Here is a 16632-nt window from a genome sequence, read left to right as displayed (position 1 = left end):
GGTGTTTTGGAGAAAATTCAATATACTATATGAAGAATGGTAAAAACAGGGCACAGGTAAACTACAATGTGGCCAATGATATATCAAGGTGGATACACCCCCAAATGAACACAAGTGCTGAGGACTGTGAAGAGCCGAGGGACAGACTGCTGTGAATCTATGTCCTTGTCTCTTGTTTCTAGGTCTGCAGTCTGTCTCCTTCTCTTCTCCTCCCTTATTCCTTCTGCCTGTTTTCCTCCTCTTCTTTCCCCCAGCTCTGTCACATCAACATGAATGTGGGGCTCCGGGGTCCCACAAGCTGCAGCCCCAATGTCTGCCTCATCTGCAGCTCTGTCGCCATGGTGACTGATGCCTGGGTGTTCCTGCCTTCCTCTCGGTACTTCCTGTCTTCTTCTCTGTATTCTTTACTTGCTTTGTCTGTCGCCTGAGCTGCTCTCCACTTCATCAATACAGGCTGACAAGAGGTTACGAGAATAGAATTCCAAAAAGGAAAGTGTGCATCTTGTATCATACATGCATGGCATGATGTGAGCAAAACATTCATGTCAAAGAAAACCCAATGCACAACTCACTTTACAGATGCACATCTACTATATGTAAATAAATGTTGTTCTGGTCTGGTCAAGAATGATACAGAAAAATTAGATGTAAAAGATACAATGCTTAAAAGCAACTCAAAGTTGGTTCTAGATTAAGGGGTCTCATGCCTCCTTGAAGACAGTCCATTAGTTGGTGTTACATCTGGAAGGTTTTCTGCTCTCTCGGAACTCTTCAGGCCTGGAAGTGGTTGAGTTTGTGACATCAGATGTAAAAACAGTTAGATGATTAGGATGATGGTTCAACTGCTTGAGAGATTTTCAATAACGTCGGGCATATGTTAGATCATTCAAATAATAGATGCTTTTAACTATCAGAAACCCTAAATACATAAACTGTAAACTCTAAATAAATGACCAAATTCAACAAGACTGTAGTGCTGAAGTTTAACATGTCAAGGCAGAGAAATTACATAGATAGAAAACAACTTTGAGTAGGGTTTGAGATAAAAATCTACAATTTGGAATTTTAGAAGTTACTTGCCACGGCCTGTCTGTTAATCTCAATAAATGCCATGTTGTTAGGAATAACATCCCCTGGTTTGTGCCTTCCTGTCTCTTTAATCGGGGCTGGCTTACATCAGGATTAACTTGAATGCTAGATCATCATTTCTATTGATAAAACATTACACCTCATCACTATGGCAACCGCATCCTTTGAGGGGCCAAGCGAAGACATTGAGATGCTGAAAGAGGAGAGAACCTGGGGGGGGGGGGATTTTCCACTTCATAGGAAGCGTCAGTGCAGAAGTGACGGTGGGGGAAACCAGTTGGTTCTCCTCCTCCTTACTGCACATAAAATGAAGTAGTGCACAGCTGCAGATATGCTGTCACTGCATGAGGACAATATGTGAGACCGTGGGATGTAAACAGCTGTGAGTGTGAAGATGACTCACTTAAATCACACCAAAGATTATGCAGCCCATTCGGAATCATTAAACGGCAGCAATATAAGTTTTCTTCAATATGCTGGGTTTGGAAAATTATGCTGCTTCTAATACATTGAATAAATGCCAAAAATGAAATGCAGCTATTCATATTTCACATATACATGTGCTTTACAAAATGCTTAAATGGGAAAGACTATAGGATGTATACCACAGACTCATTAAGGTCCCCTTAATTGGTCAATACAGACGTCTGACAACAGACACACTTTGGACTCATGACAGGGAACCAAACTCAAAGGTAGTTGGTGTGTGCGTGTGCGTGTCAGTGTGTGTGTTTGTTTGTGTGCTTGGGGAAGGTGGAGTGAGTATGGATGTGGTTTAAATGTAGTGACCACTCAATTCAAAACCATTCAGGCCTTCTAAGAACAGATCTCCACACCCCATTAGGACCTCTGCTGACGCACACATGCATAATACATGGAGGATGGATCTAAAAGCATACAGACCATTAGCAGACCTGGCCAGAAAGAGAGAGGGAAACAAACTAACACACAAACAGCCCTGATCGAACGGAGGGCCAAGCTGGCTAACCACTGATAACAGTGCACACACTGCTGGTTTGCAGAGTTGTGCTATTGTTGTGTACCTGTGAGCTACATGATATTAACAGACCCAGAAATAAGTTGAAAAAGAGGCTGATACTAAAACATTACTAAAACTGAAGAAACTTACATTTAGACTTTCTACCATTTATTTGTATTAATTAGCCACCAGCAAGTGTGATTAGTTGGTATGCAAATGACAAACCAGCCCTGTCGTCAGCTACCATTCAGGGACTGTTGCTTCTACCAAAGTATGAGGAAAAGAAGGGTAGTGATGGAAAATAAGTTAAATTTAATCAGTCAGATGTGATGATTGTTGGGTCACAGTTTCCAGGCGCAGAGCCCCCTGTTCAGCCCTTCCAATGGCTGAGTGTTCTGGCCATGTAATGTGAGGTGGCAGAGAGCCCAGCAATGCTGTAAATTATTTCTGACGGTAGGGTGGGGGACAAGAGGGAAAGACTTGCAGTCTCTGGAGACAGAGTGCATAGTGTGGAGATACGGAGCCAGCATTTAGCCGTACCCAGAAAGAAAATAGGCCTGCATGGTCTCTGAGCCCTGCGGCTGCAGGAACGTGAGTCTGTTTGCAAGTTTGAAGCCCTCTGCAGTCTGCATAATGTGTCTAACAGGCATGCCTCAACAGATGACCAGGGGCCTCTCCATGGGGGAACAGAGCATTTAGCAGAGCAATCCTAATATGCTCCAATGCATCTAGGTGAGATCCAACTTCTCTCTTAACACACCACTTCTTTACCAGCAAATACAGCATGGGCCTGTATGGTAGCTAAATGCTTTATCAACTAATGAAAATGATTCTTTCTCTATGGATCTTACTGTAAATATTTCTTAATTCAGTGGCAGTGTGTATGTAAAATGCTCATGGGGGGGGGGTTCCTGCCGTTTAGACTCCATTTTATCAGGTCAATCACACCTGCTCTGATATGTAGGCCTTTACTCTGTCTTGCTCTGTGTTTGAGTGTGTGGGCAGCCTGGCGGAGGGTGGATGTGCGTGGGTGTGATGCAGGTGGGTCTTTTCCACTCACAGCCAGCCCACGGACTCTTTCTAAAAGGTGCATTTACCCTCCTCACCTTCTCGTGATCTCCTCTCAGCCCAAACAGCAGCAGTGGCAGAGGCAGCACAGCACACATGCTGCAGCAGCGGTGCACTGGCTATAGGGCGTACGAGAACGCTCATCTATGCATACACGACTGCACGCACAGCACAGTCACACCTCGGGAATGGTCCCATCTACCGAACCTGTTCGTTTTTGGATACCCCCCCCCCCCCTCCTCCCTCCCTCCCTCCCTCAGAGACGTTCAAACCCAGCACGCAGCAGCATCACTGACACGGCCCCACCAGCATCCAGCCAGGAAATATCTGCAGCAGCAGCAGCAGCAGGCTCTACTGTGGGTTGTTATTACGCAGGCTGGCTGCCGATCGATGAACGACTCCCCCCCCCCCCCCCCCCCGCCTCCTTCCACAGACATCCACCAATACTCGTTTGACATACCAAACGGGGAAGCCCTTCCTCATAAATCAGGCTTTCTTTACAAAGGAATCACTCACCCGATGTTGCTCAGCGCCTGCTCGAGCAGCTCCGTCTGCAGGATGTTCTGAGGCGCAGAGAAAGCCCCGTTGAAATGTGATAAAACCGAGGTACAGAACTGACGCAATGTCTCAAACTGCATTTTCCCCCTCCGTTCTCTTTTATCCTCAGTAAATGATCACCCCTTCTCCTCTCACCAACAACACATCCCTGCGCTCTCCCCGGACGCCCCCCTCCACACACAGGCTACACCTCCTCAGGATTTGGTTGTGATTATCTCCCGGGGCGCATTAGACGCAGAAAAGGCTCCGATCAAGTTCCGTGTTTCTCCTGCCGCTCCTGGTAAAAAAAGTGTCCTCACATGAGACGCATTCCGGGCGGGATCCTTCGCTCATTTTTGCTCCGGAGCTGAAGCGACAGAAATGGGAGGTGGTGCCGGTACCGTGCTTTCTCTTCCTCGCGCTGTAGCAACAATCTGGTCCCGGTGTTCGGGAAGAGGAAGAGGAGCAGCCGGAGGAGAGAGGAGGAGGCGGCGGAGCATCCTACACAGCGGCCAGCAGCAGCAGCTCCATCGCTTCCCGGCGCATCAGCTGCTGCCTCACATTCAACTCATATTTCCAGTCGCATATGAAGAGGACACACTCGCGCTACCACACACACACACACACACACACATGCACACACACACTATGGGGCTGATATGCAATCGTGCGCACTCTTTGCCATATCTCTCCATCTTCTATCATGCACTATATGGAAGGAGCACAGCAGCAGATAGCGCACAATACAATAAAGCGGGGAGAGAGAGGGAGAGAGGGGGGGAGAGAGAGAGAGAGAGAGAGAGAGAGAGAGAGAGAGAGAGAGAGAGAGAGAGAGAGAGAGAGAGAGAGGCGATGCTGTCGTCAGGCTTTTCTTTCCTTATATACCATATCTGTGTTCAGAGCTTCCGCTCCTCATCAGTAATAAAGGAGGAAGGAGGACAGTCCTGATCCTCTACCTCTGACAGAGTCTGGAGAGGGCACACATAAAAAGGGGAGGGGGTCTCCCGAGGGATTACTTGTTTATTTAATTAAATGATTTTTTCCCATCGTATTTAGTCAGAGCTTCTGCATGTAACTGCGATCAGCGGGAAACCACACAGAGAGGAACCAACCGATTCCTGAAGCTGATACTAAGCTATAGATGTTATTTAACATTGTTACAGGATAATTAGAGTCAATATGCGACCACTTGATCATTGTGAACCTTTCTGAGGGCTTTCTAAAGCAGAGCATGACTGAGGCTTGAGCAAGATGACCTGTGAGTCGTTTAAAGCTTTAACGTTTCACTTTTTTTTTAATTAGGACTCTACAAACAAGAAGCTTTGTATATATGTATATACATTCTTAGTATGTTCCTATTGTTTATATTTTGTATAGTTTTTTTCCAAGTCTTGCAGCTTAAAGGGATAGTTCACTCATTATCACCACTAATGTCGATGGAGGGCTGGGTGAAGTCTCACTTTTGAAGTTTCAGAGGTGCAGCCAAATCTAGTACAATTTAAGTAAATTGTGAGCACTTCTTCAAACGTAAAAAAAAACTGGAATAAAAATCCGTCCATACTGCTCCTGCAGTGTCATCCAAGTGTCTGAAAGCCCCGACATTCGACTCGAAATGGCGTCATTTACACCATGTTTTGAGCCTTAATATCCTTTGTTATCCTCCTCATTACTGCAGAAGCAGCTAATTGAGTTCTCGCGAGAAATGCAGCATTTTCATTTTTGGGTGGACTATCCCTTTAAAGCATTGCGTGTTATGTGCCTGATATATTGCTATAACACAGGAATTTACAAGTTTCTGGGATGGATGACCCCCATCCATCCATCCATCCATCCATCCATCCATCCATCCATCCATCCATCCATCATCTATCTATCTATCTATCTATCTATCTATCTATCTATCTATCTATCTATCTATCTATCTATCTATCTATCTATCTATCTATCTATCTATCTATCTATCTATCTATCTATCTATCTATCTATCTATCTATCTATCTATCTATCTATCTATCTATCTATCTATCTATCTATCTATCTATCTATCTATCTATCTATCTATCTATCTATCTATCTATCTATCTATCTATCTATCTATCTATCTATCTATCTATCTATCTATCTATCTATCTATCTATCTATCTATCTATCTATCTATCTATCTATCTATCTATCTATCTATCTATCTATCTATCTATCTATCTATCTATCTATCTATCTATCTATCTATCTATCTATCTATCTATCTATCTTTCATCCATCCAGCCATCTTTCAGCATTTAGTACAATAATGCAGCCTTGTATTAGGCTTGATGTAAGACAACTAGATTGTATAGAGCAATGATAGGATTGTGATGACGTTAACATTGTGATGCTAAATTGCTATCATGACATGATAGCTAGTAATTGCAGGTTAAATCAGTAAATTTAACATCAGCAACTACAACCAAATTATGAAAACATTAATATAAGTTGGAATTGTTTGTAGGTTGTGTAACCTGATCAGCTACAATTTGTTACACAGCAATGAAAAGGCCCTCTTATTCAAATGACTTGTCACAGTACAACAAACCTTTGAACATTATCGATGTCCCAGTTAGGCAGCACACACAATACCAGGAACCTGAACCTGTAGCAGCTGAATGGAATTCAGCCATCCTGCATTGTATTATTAACACTTGATGCCAAAATGTCTTTGTTGAAAACAAACTATTTCTGAGACCCGCGGAGTCTCAGATCTAATTTAATAGAATTCAGCCAAATGGTATTACACAACTTGTCTACTCAAAGCATCCAATATATCTTGCACTGTGGTTATACATGCAGTTTTATAGAGCAAGCGATATTTCAGGTATATGTGTTTAAAATAACTTGAGTTAAATTGAAGATTCTTAAAAACACTGATGAATCAGATTACTTGATGCTGGACTGTGCCGATGTTAAGCAGCCACTCCTTCCTGCATGTGCTCTGCGTCCTTAACATTCTTAACATTTCTCTTGCGTGGCTGAATGCGTTAAAAAATGCAGAATCTGAAGAAATTCCACCAGTGAATATGTTCCAGTCCCACTTTAAGTGTTGTTTCATCAGCCTCACCCAACACTGCAGCTGTCCCAGCGTGTCTGTGTGTTCATTCAAATGACACCTCTGAGACCAAGATAAATTAGAAACCTTCCCAAGTTATTTCTCCTTATAAATAGACTGTCAGCTTGTTCGCCTCCTTTCTTGGGCAGAACACATCCAGGAGTTAATTTAAACATTCTTTAAGATTAATGAAAGTGGGTTTTGGTGCTTATGCAGTGGGAGTGCTATTTATGGACTTGCAGCGATCCATCATCAGCATTATCCCATGAATTCTCAGACAGCCAGTTTCCTGTTGTGTCTCTACAATGTGGGCAATACCGAAGCAAAAATCCCTCATACTATATCCAGCTCTCTGGCCATGCCATCAATAAAAATACAGAAAGAGCCTGGACGAATGGACAGACTGACTGACTGCCTGACTGACTGACTGATTGCATGGTGCAGTCTATAACCTGTAGTCAGTCCGATCATCAATTTGAAAAAGCACCTTAAAAACAAAACCTTTTAAAGAGAAGATGGTTAATGTATTGTAGTTGCACTGACACAATTTCTCTATATATGGCAGTTTTTATAACACTATGTAGTTATATGATGCTTTGCTCTTTGCTGTGCTACTTCAGGGTTTGTATTCAGAATATAAAGACATTGGATGGAAGATTTAGCCAGGAAAGCCAAGGAATATACATTAACTCAGTCAGGGGGGAAAGGTATCTATTTTGGAGTTAAAGCAATGCTTCTGAGTGTGTGTGTGTGTGTGTGTGTGTGTGTGTGTGTGTGTGTGTGTGTGTGTGTGTGTGTGTGTGTGTGTGTGTGTGCGTGTGTGTGTGTGTGTGTGTGTGTGTGTGTGTGTGTAAGTGTGTGTGTGGTGTGTAAGTGTGTGTCACCGTTGCACAATAGCTGACAATGTGAAAGTACTGTGAATATATGTACACTTGTATCCAACACTCTGTGCTGGTTAATGGAAGGCACTGGATATATCCATCAAAACATTGATTTGTTGCAAAATATCAGGCAATAGATGACAACATTGGTTTTCTACGAGAGCTCTCCCATTTCTTAAGGTGCAGGAGCATTTTAAAAGATTACAAAGTAAATGGAAGGTTGCAATGGCAGACGCAGGATACACACAACTAATAAGTTGTGTCATCAAACACACTGCGGGAACAGGCTCGTGCGGGCTGGTTTGCCCCTGCGCTAGACTATGGGATATGTGACCCGCCAAGTATTAAAGGTCAGCACAGAATAGTAGTTGAAATGGTATATAATTCACAGAATCTTTCTGCACACACATATATACATATATATATATATATATATATATATATATATATATATATATATGGGCATAAGTCCACATTCTAAGGTTAAAAATACGTAAGAGCAAACAAGGACATGAGAGAGGGATTTTTCTTTTCATCGGCCTGCTACCTAGCTCTCTGCTATGAAGACACATTATAGTGTATAGATTCTGACGATAAGCTTCTCTTCCTTCCTTTGAGAGAAAAAGAGAGGAAGGCGCCCCCATGGTCATGGACATGAAAGCAACCACCTTTCTTGATATGAGTACCGAGAAATAAGCAACCAGATATCGGACTCCCAAGCACAGCATGTCCCCTGTTTGTCAGCATCAGAACGGGTATTTAGCGCATATGATAAATGGAACACAATGTACCGAATCATAATTAGACCTGCTCTACGTTTTCTATCCCGATAACATCTTCATTTTAAGCTGGTGATGTCTGAACTGGTGTACAAACATTCATCATGACAAAACAGTTTCTCTCAAAGAAAGCCATGGTATAAATTCTTACAAGCACCCTTCACCTGCCAGCTAAGTCTGTCTTGAAACCATCTGTGTTTGGATGTGCCGGTGTGCTGTATGTGTGTGAAGAGGAGAGAGACAGTGAGTGGGTGGATCACTGTTGTAGAAATGCTGAGTTAGTGCCAGATACAGTATCTGTGTCTCTGTCTCTTTTATAGGCCTCATGGGCTCCATGTACAAGCAATTTTATATGGGACCTTGACTGGCTTATAGGAGACACTGTTTTTATGCCTGGCTTGATTCACTGTCCTACACTGGCTAAGTACAACCGTCACATACAGTTCGGAGACAAAAAGACTCTACGCACCTATAGTTAAGAGGCATCATATGCAAGTTCTTTACTTCTGCGCTACTTAATTCCATGATCAAATAGAATAGATGTCTTCACAGAATAATAAAAACAACCTATATGGAGGATGTGTTTTTCTCAACTTACCTTTCTATGGGTTCGTCTCCTGGTCCCGAGTACCTCAGCCCCGCACCGTTGTCAAGGGACCCCTGTCTGGGCAGGAGCCCACCACGTGGTCTGCTTCTGTCTGACGCTGGTTTCAAGTCCCCTGGGGCTCCCTGGTAGGGGTACAGGGACGGGTCCTGCAGTTTGGCCTTCTTCCCCTGTGGCCCGCCCTCAAACACACCCCGCACCTGACCGGCTTCCGAGCTGTAGAACCACGCCCCCGACTTGGTGAGGATTTCTTGTTGTTTTCGGCACAAGTTGCATACCCACATTACCTGCGGTTAAAAGAATGGGAGACATTAATGATTTGCAATGGTGATAAAGGTTGTCCTATACAGCCTATGATGAGCTGTAATGGAATGACTTGTGTGCGTTTTGCGTTATGTAAATCATAAACATAACCGTGAGACATATTGCTGTTGCTGGGTGAAACTCTTTCCACATCCAGATCAAATTTTGAAGTGTTAAACTGGTTTTCAAAAGCTTTTATATTGAATAAAGAAGTTTTCACCCCACAGTTACAATATTCATAAAAAATATTGACAATTCATGTTGATGAGGTGAATGATGAAATCATTTACACATGCAGCAGCCTTTTATATCATTGAAGGTTAAGTTATATGGGTTCAGTTCATCAGCTTTATTATTGCTGTTATATATTTTTAGTTTGAGGGTCCTCTGTAGATCTATAAGTTCAGATCGACCATGCAAAGGTTTCCATCCTGCACATGAGAAGCTCATTTGATCTTATTTTTTAGGCAGAAAATCACTATTAAACTATTATTTCTGGTTGGCAAACTGCCCACGTGACTGATTGAAGAGGTTAGTCCCATCTCCTGTGGTACAGTAAGTAGAGGTCATGCTATTGCAGTAGGTGCTCTTTGGTTTGATAAATGGAAAAGCAACATTTCCCCCCTGTTGTTTTTGGCAGTAAGGACTGGAGGGATGGAGACTTTTACTGCTCTGTGATGTCGTGCTTTTATCTCCTCCACATGGCAGGTCCAGCAGCTAGCTCACCACATCGGTCTGATTAATCCAGGGGCAGACAGCAGCCCTGATCACCGTACACACACACACTCACACACACACACACACACACACACACACACACACACACACACACACACACACACACACACACACACACACACACACACACACACACACACACACACACACACACACACACACACACACACACACACAGACCCATGCAGCGTGGTGATGCTCAGCCTTCTGTCAAACCTGTAGACCTTTGTGACACTCGTGTGTGCTCCAGGTGACCACACCTGCTTCACAAGCAACTGGAAGTGATGTCTAAGTGTTTCTGAGAACTCTTAGAACTTGCCAAATGATTGACAGGCCAGACAGCCAGTAAGGCGGCCAAGAGCTGCTGCAACCCCACCCCCTACTACATTCCCCTTTATAGTCCCAGTGCTGAGTCAGTGCATTACGGTTATTAGTGTGAGCGGGCCCTGAATGCTGCCTCACCCACCCTTAGTGGGTGTGTAGCTCACCATTTTTATCAGCCTTAAATCAAATAAAAATTGACTGATTTGTTATGTCTAGATGAACCAAACTTGATTAAACCGCTGGTCTCTTCACTGGCAGCCGCGGTTCAAAGGCTCGATTTGAATCAATCACAGAAACCACAAATGTTTTACCAAATCATCAAAGTAGCAAATCAGTAGCAAGACATGTTGAGCCTTTGAGTTAGTAAATACTGTATACGGATTTTTTTATGGGGTGTGTGGGTGGAGTAGAAGAAAAACAGTCGTTCAGTTACACAACTGCAGTAAATTACCTATGGTGTGACTGGCTCAGTCATCTAACAGGTGGGTAATGGGTGGGGAGTCAGGGAGAGATCAAGTCTTTTTCACTGAAGTAGAGACTTACTGACTGGCTGGTTAAAGGATTGTACAAAATCTGAGAGGGATTTCATGAACCTGTGTTCAATTACACCCTCGTCATGATGCTCCAAGCAGACAGCTGCATACATCTACACAGTCGAGCAGCGTGAGAGAGCAGCAACAAGTACAGCGTGGCTGTTAGTCGGGTGTTAACATCCAGCAGTATAATACCTCTCTCCTTGTGTCTATGTGAGGGACTGGGAAAATAGAACTGATTTGAATTTGATGATTTGAAATCAGCATTTCATTTGCAGAAAGACACAAATGAAGCACAAAAATACCATTCACAACTTCTAACCATCATTGGAAATCATGGGAAATAAATGTAAACCAGCATTGGATGTTCCGAAAAAACTGCCATCTCCTATTCTCTCTGCTTAGTGCTGCAGGAATGTCCAGGCATTTCCTCTCCAGGATGCAGCATTACTGAACAAGCAAAAACCGCATAAAATCACCTGGGTACAACAATAAGCTGCTTTCCAGCAATAAGGAACTTTTGAATATTTCAAATGTAGAGCACACAAGCTTCAGGCTCATTGCAGGCATCATGTACTGGATGGTGTGATATTGACATACAAGACATTTATGACCAGCTATCAATGTTACGGATGGGCTGTAAGTGTGCTGACACACAATGGAAGCAGGGAGGCTGCAAATTGTGCTTTATGCATCCCAGAGGAGCGGAGCCAGTGAGGCCGTGACTGCCTCTTTATCTGGGGTCAAGCTGAGAGCTCTGTAGTGAACCGTGAGTCATCAGCTAAGACCCCGGAGCCACCAAGGCCAGTTGTCCAGCTAATAACCACACATCACTACCTGCACCTGGATGTTACACACATGTACATATTCATATGTGTGCTGGGGGCTGGGAACATACAACTTGAAACTTGAAACTAAATGAGAGTTTTGTTGTCTTCAAAAGATTGACAATGACCAACAGGCGATTCCTAGCCTTGTTATTTATATGATGTAATTACTTTAGGTAAACATAGGATGCAAACCTAATCATTATCATAAAACTGATTATTTTTAACCTGTGGTTAACTACTGACACCTTCTTTTTTCTCTAAAAACCTTGTTTTCTAAAAAGACTACAGCATGTTATCGACATATTCACCATATAACTGCATTTAACTTAGTCAGTTGCTGTGTACCTCTCTTGTCTGCCAATAATAATCAACCACCCTCTCAGTCCTCATCTTTTTCTCATCGTTGAATATCTAATAGCATATTAGTATTCCAAAAATAACAGGCCAAGAAAAACGTGCATGGGTCCAGGAAATGTTAGGCAAGCTGAGCCTCAGACATCAATACTTGGATTTGGATTTGCACTTTGGAACCGAGTCAGAATGAAAATTGATGTATATTAGGCAGGAAGAGCAAAAGTAAGGAAAATGTCACTGCTGGGCTGAATGCTCATACACTATGTCCAAAACATTACATGAACTGCAGAATGAAAACACTCTGTTTTGAATCTGATGACAGTGCACTCTTGAGATGATTCAACGATTTTAAAGGAAAGGAACAAGGAAGCAATATGTGAGAATATGCTCTATAAGGTTCTTTGTTGAAAAAATAGCTCATGATAAGTACAGATAATTTAATCAAACAAGATTTAGGTTGAAATGAAATTTAGCTTCATATGATGCTATTCTAAATTAGCCTTTTTTCAATCTCTTAGATCTATATATTTAGTCCCACTGCAGAGACATCACACAGCATGAGGCTGCTAACCTTCCAGCCCGTGTAGGGGAGCAGACCAGTGACAGTGTTAGCTCAACCCGCACTGACAGGAATCTGAATGCCCCTCATTCCCTCAAAGATATCATCTCCACAACAGACACATGTATGCACAATGACAAACACACAGGTCAGGTAGCTGTATCTGCCAGAGGTTTGTTCACTTTCACTGCGGCCATTCTGCCCAGGGCTCTCCAAATATACACACACGAACACACTCCCTTAGGCCAAATTCTTCACAGCTGACTGCAGGAAGGGGATGGGGGTTGAGGGTTGAGGGCTGCAGCCTTGGGCAGGGCCACTTCTCCCTGTGTTTGCACATATTACAGTCATTGAACCAGCAGCTAAAAATAGAAAGCTAAATACCTCTCTATCACACGCTGCAAACACCAGGAAGATATATACTCCATTAAATGTGCTATAGGTTGTTTACTGAGGCACTGAATAAAGGGAAACAAACACCCAGTACAATAGGATCAATAAATAATTCCATTTCAAATACTTTCTCTTCAGACTGAGGTTGTTTTTATTGATATCGGAATATCTTCCAAAAAAGTGTGTTTGCTTATGAGAGTGAAAATAGCAAATAATTCACTGGCCAAAGATGTGCCAGAGGGACCGGTAAACATTTATCTATGCAAAATGATATGGGCCAAATAGCCCAAATAGCCAAATATTTTGAAAAACACATTTTAGTGGTGAATAGTCTTGCAGTTTATATATAATCTACTGATAATATATAAATAGAGTATGTTGTCTTCAGCAATGCACTTTACGTGCCCCTTTTTGTCTGCTACATTCACATACACAAAAAAACGGCTGGATTTGCAATGAGTGAGAAAGAACACTGAGCTCTCTCTTGTGGCCATTAAACTGCACTACAACATTACTTGACAGAGGCTCCACAGTGAATCAGCAGTATGTCCTTCCACGCCAGCTCAAATGTTAAATTAAATCATTGACATTTTTACATTCATTCTTTTTACATTCATTTGTATATTTATAACAGTACATTAAATATAATTGCTAAACTACCTGTAAAATGTTTTATTGAATTAAATTTGTATTAATTTTCATTGCTGCCACTTTAATTTCATTTGAGCACATCCAGGTGGACCAGTGCACTAAGTTGCAACCTATGTAACCATGACCTCCATGCTTTGCTCCCATCAGGGAAACACATTTTATCCATTTTTTTCTCTCTCCGTGCCTTCTATCAGCTATCTAATAAAGGCAAAGGGGATGAAGTAAAGCCAAGAGATGGCTCATGCTACAATATTGATGTGGTGGTAAATTAACTGTCATAGGTATCATATTGCCTTGTTTTTTCTCTCCTTCACCTGAGCTGAAGTGAACTGGACCACTCATTAATGACTCATTGTTCGAGGGAGTGGAGTGTTCCTCGGAACATCCTAGTCTGGACCGAGTCCAGATTAACCACTCAGGTATCAATAAAGATACTTTCTAATAAACTCCAGAGCTGTTGTTTGTCACAGTTTAGGAGCTACACACTGTGGCAGGTGGTTTTTTCAATAATGCACATTACCATGCACATGCAGGTCATTGAATTAAGTACAGTATATCTAGACAGGTGAAACTCTGGATTTTGAATTATCAGACAAGCTGCATGTCCTTGCATAGGTTTTTTTTAAACCGTTTTTTTTTTTTTCATCATAGTTGCATAATTATAACAAAATGAATAATAATCTGGATATATTCCATGGCAGCTGTCTATAGGATGAGCATTTGAGGCAGTTACCCAGGATAAAAAGTTTACAGGGCATTTTTGGTGTGAGTCATTAAGTGGCCAATGAGAATGAAAGGGGAGGCCTACATTCACATGCTCCAACACTGGCTGCACGTGGTGAATTACATTTTAATGAGCTTCTAATTTTAGTGTGCGAGCCAGTAATAATAATAGACTTGATGAATATTTATGTTCCTTGTTTGAAGTCTAGGGACAAAGGAAGAGGAGGGAAATACTGTGGAGATCCAAAACATGGTTAGGCATGAATACGTCGGACGTCTGTCAGACCCACATCTCCGGCTCAACCTCACTCAGAACTCAATTTTTAGAGCACACACGATCCTCGCTCACTGGTATCATTTTGGAAGGGAAAAAAATAAATGTCACTAAAATACCGCATTGAAAACATTACAACGATGGAAATATTCTTCTTAAGGACATATTCTCTGAGAGAATAGCAGCAGAAGGTGACACCTTCCTGCTGAAATGGTCCCATTTCTGACAAACACAGTGACCAATGGTGAAAAACGCGATGCAGTCACAGCCTCGTGTTCACTCGGCTTACCCATGGTGCCTCTGAGGGAAAACCGTGTGTGTGCGCTGAGAGATCAGCGTCAATAAGTCCTGTTTAATGTGGAGAAGAGTGTCCGCAGCTCCACAAAACCAAGGCTCCGCTCCGACCTTCAGCACCGCGGACAGCTCCGAGTCCAGGCAACGGGCGGGCAGCTGTAAAGCACCGTGAAGGTTACACCGGGCACTCCGCTGACCACATCCGATCCACAACCAACAAAAACGTCTGTCTGTGCTGCTGTCGTCACCGCGATTATAATATCCAGACCTCAATGCTTTCAAAAAGGCTGATTCCAAAAAAAGACAGATTCCAGTCTTAAATCGTCACAACGGAGCCATCGAACCGTGCAAGCAATCCCAGGCTCAATGTCAGCAGGTCTACGGGGAGACAACATGTGAGCCGAGCGATAACGCGTCAAATCACCGCTCCATTAGTTCGTCTGGAACACGGAGTCAGATCTGTGGCGGAGTTGATGGGAGCTCATTACAGATGCGGCGCGTCCCAGCTCAGCTCCGCCATCCAATGGTGAGAGAGAGAGAGAGGGGGGGGGGGGGGCGACACTGAAAGGCACAGCTTCTCCCGCATACGCGTCAACAAGCGCACATTGTCATTCCGACTAACTCTGAGCTTTATTAACACACAGGACACAGCTGCTGCCATCGTCGCCATCATCATGGAAGTAAGACATTTCGCGTCATGACGTCAGACAGGAGCAGTAGCACGAGATCACGGGGCCATGCAGCATTCACAACTCGTGGACGAGACTGTGCAAGAAACTACAGCTGCTTTTACGTGTTGTGGGAATCGAGTCCGGAGATATGACCACTAGAGTTCTTTACATGTTATGAGGTGCGTGCAATGCAGTCACAACAATAGTGAGTCATATAATGAACATATCAATGGAATTTATTTGAGATGAGAATTTTTTTTTTTCCAAATAGAACCAAGCGCCAGAATTATCGGTTTCTATCAATAACCAAGTCAGAGCATTAACAAATAATTGTTAATTTGGTACAGTTTATTCCTTTGCCCAGTTGATGCCTCTTGAAATAATTTACCAATCACTGGACAAAAATGTCTTAGTTACTGACCTTTGAGTTACATTTATAAATCTGCATCAATTATTTGTATTAGTGCACCTTACATTATTTTAGTTTTGCTGAGCCTGTGACACAGTCTGGGAAAAGTTGTGCCTATTATAACTACTGTATGAGGACGTCAGTAGGACTGTGAAACACAGTTGACATATCTTGATAGGTCAATATATTAAACTATAAACAGTCAAATCAAACACTAAGTCAGTAATATTGGCAGTGAAGTAACATGCCTACTTAAATTCACTTAGCGTAATCGCATTACTTAATTTGAACAAGTAAAAGATCCTATTATAGATACTACTAAATGTAAAGGCATTACAGCACCACCAAAACTAATGATCAGTAACCTTAAACCCTCCATCTCACACTGCTTGCAGGAAAATAATAACGTAGAAATATATCTTTGAAACATCCTTGAAAAGCCAATCTCAAAATGTCAAATACTGCTGAGGAAAATGTAGACATAGCCAGATGTTTACAAGCTCAGCAACGCAGATATAAAATGCTGTCTGCCACTGCTTCCAGCACTCTCAGGAGCC

General features: G+C 42.6%; 1 protein-coding gene across 4 annotated transcripts in view; it reads right to left on the bottom strand.

Annotated features, from left to right (window-relative positions):
* The window catches only part of rims2a (regulating synaptic membrane exocytosis 2a), a 124859-nt gene that overhangs the window by 79768 nt on the left and 28459 nt on the right, over window positions 1-16632 (bottom strand). For all 4 annotated transcript variants that reach the window (XM_061080662.1, XM_061080664.1, XM_061080663.1 and 1 more), the window contains one exon: window positions 9014-9306. In XM_061080662.1, coding sequence (XP_060936645.1) covers window positions 9014-9306 — 293 coding nt within the window. The remainder of the gene's footprint in view (window positions 1-9013; window positions 9307-16632) is intronic.

Source organism: Limanda limanda, chromosome 11, assembly GCF_963576545.1.
Source record: "Limanda limanda chromosome 11, fLimLim1.1, whole genome shotgun sequence".
Lineage (NCBI taxonomy): Eukaryota > Metazoa > Chordata > Actinopteri > Pleuronectiformes > Pleuronectidae > Limanda > Limanda limanda.
Note: the sequence above shows the minus strand (reverse complement) of the source record. Positions and strands in the feature narration are given on the sequence as shown.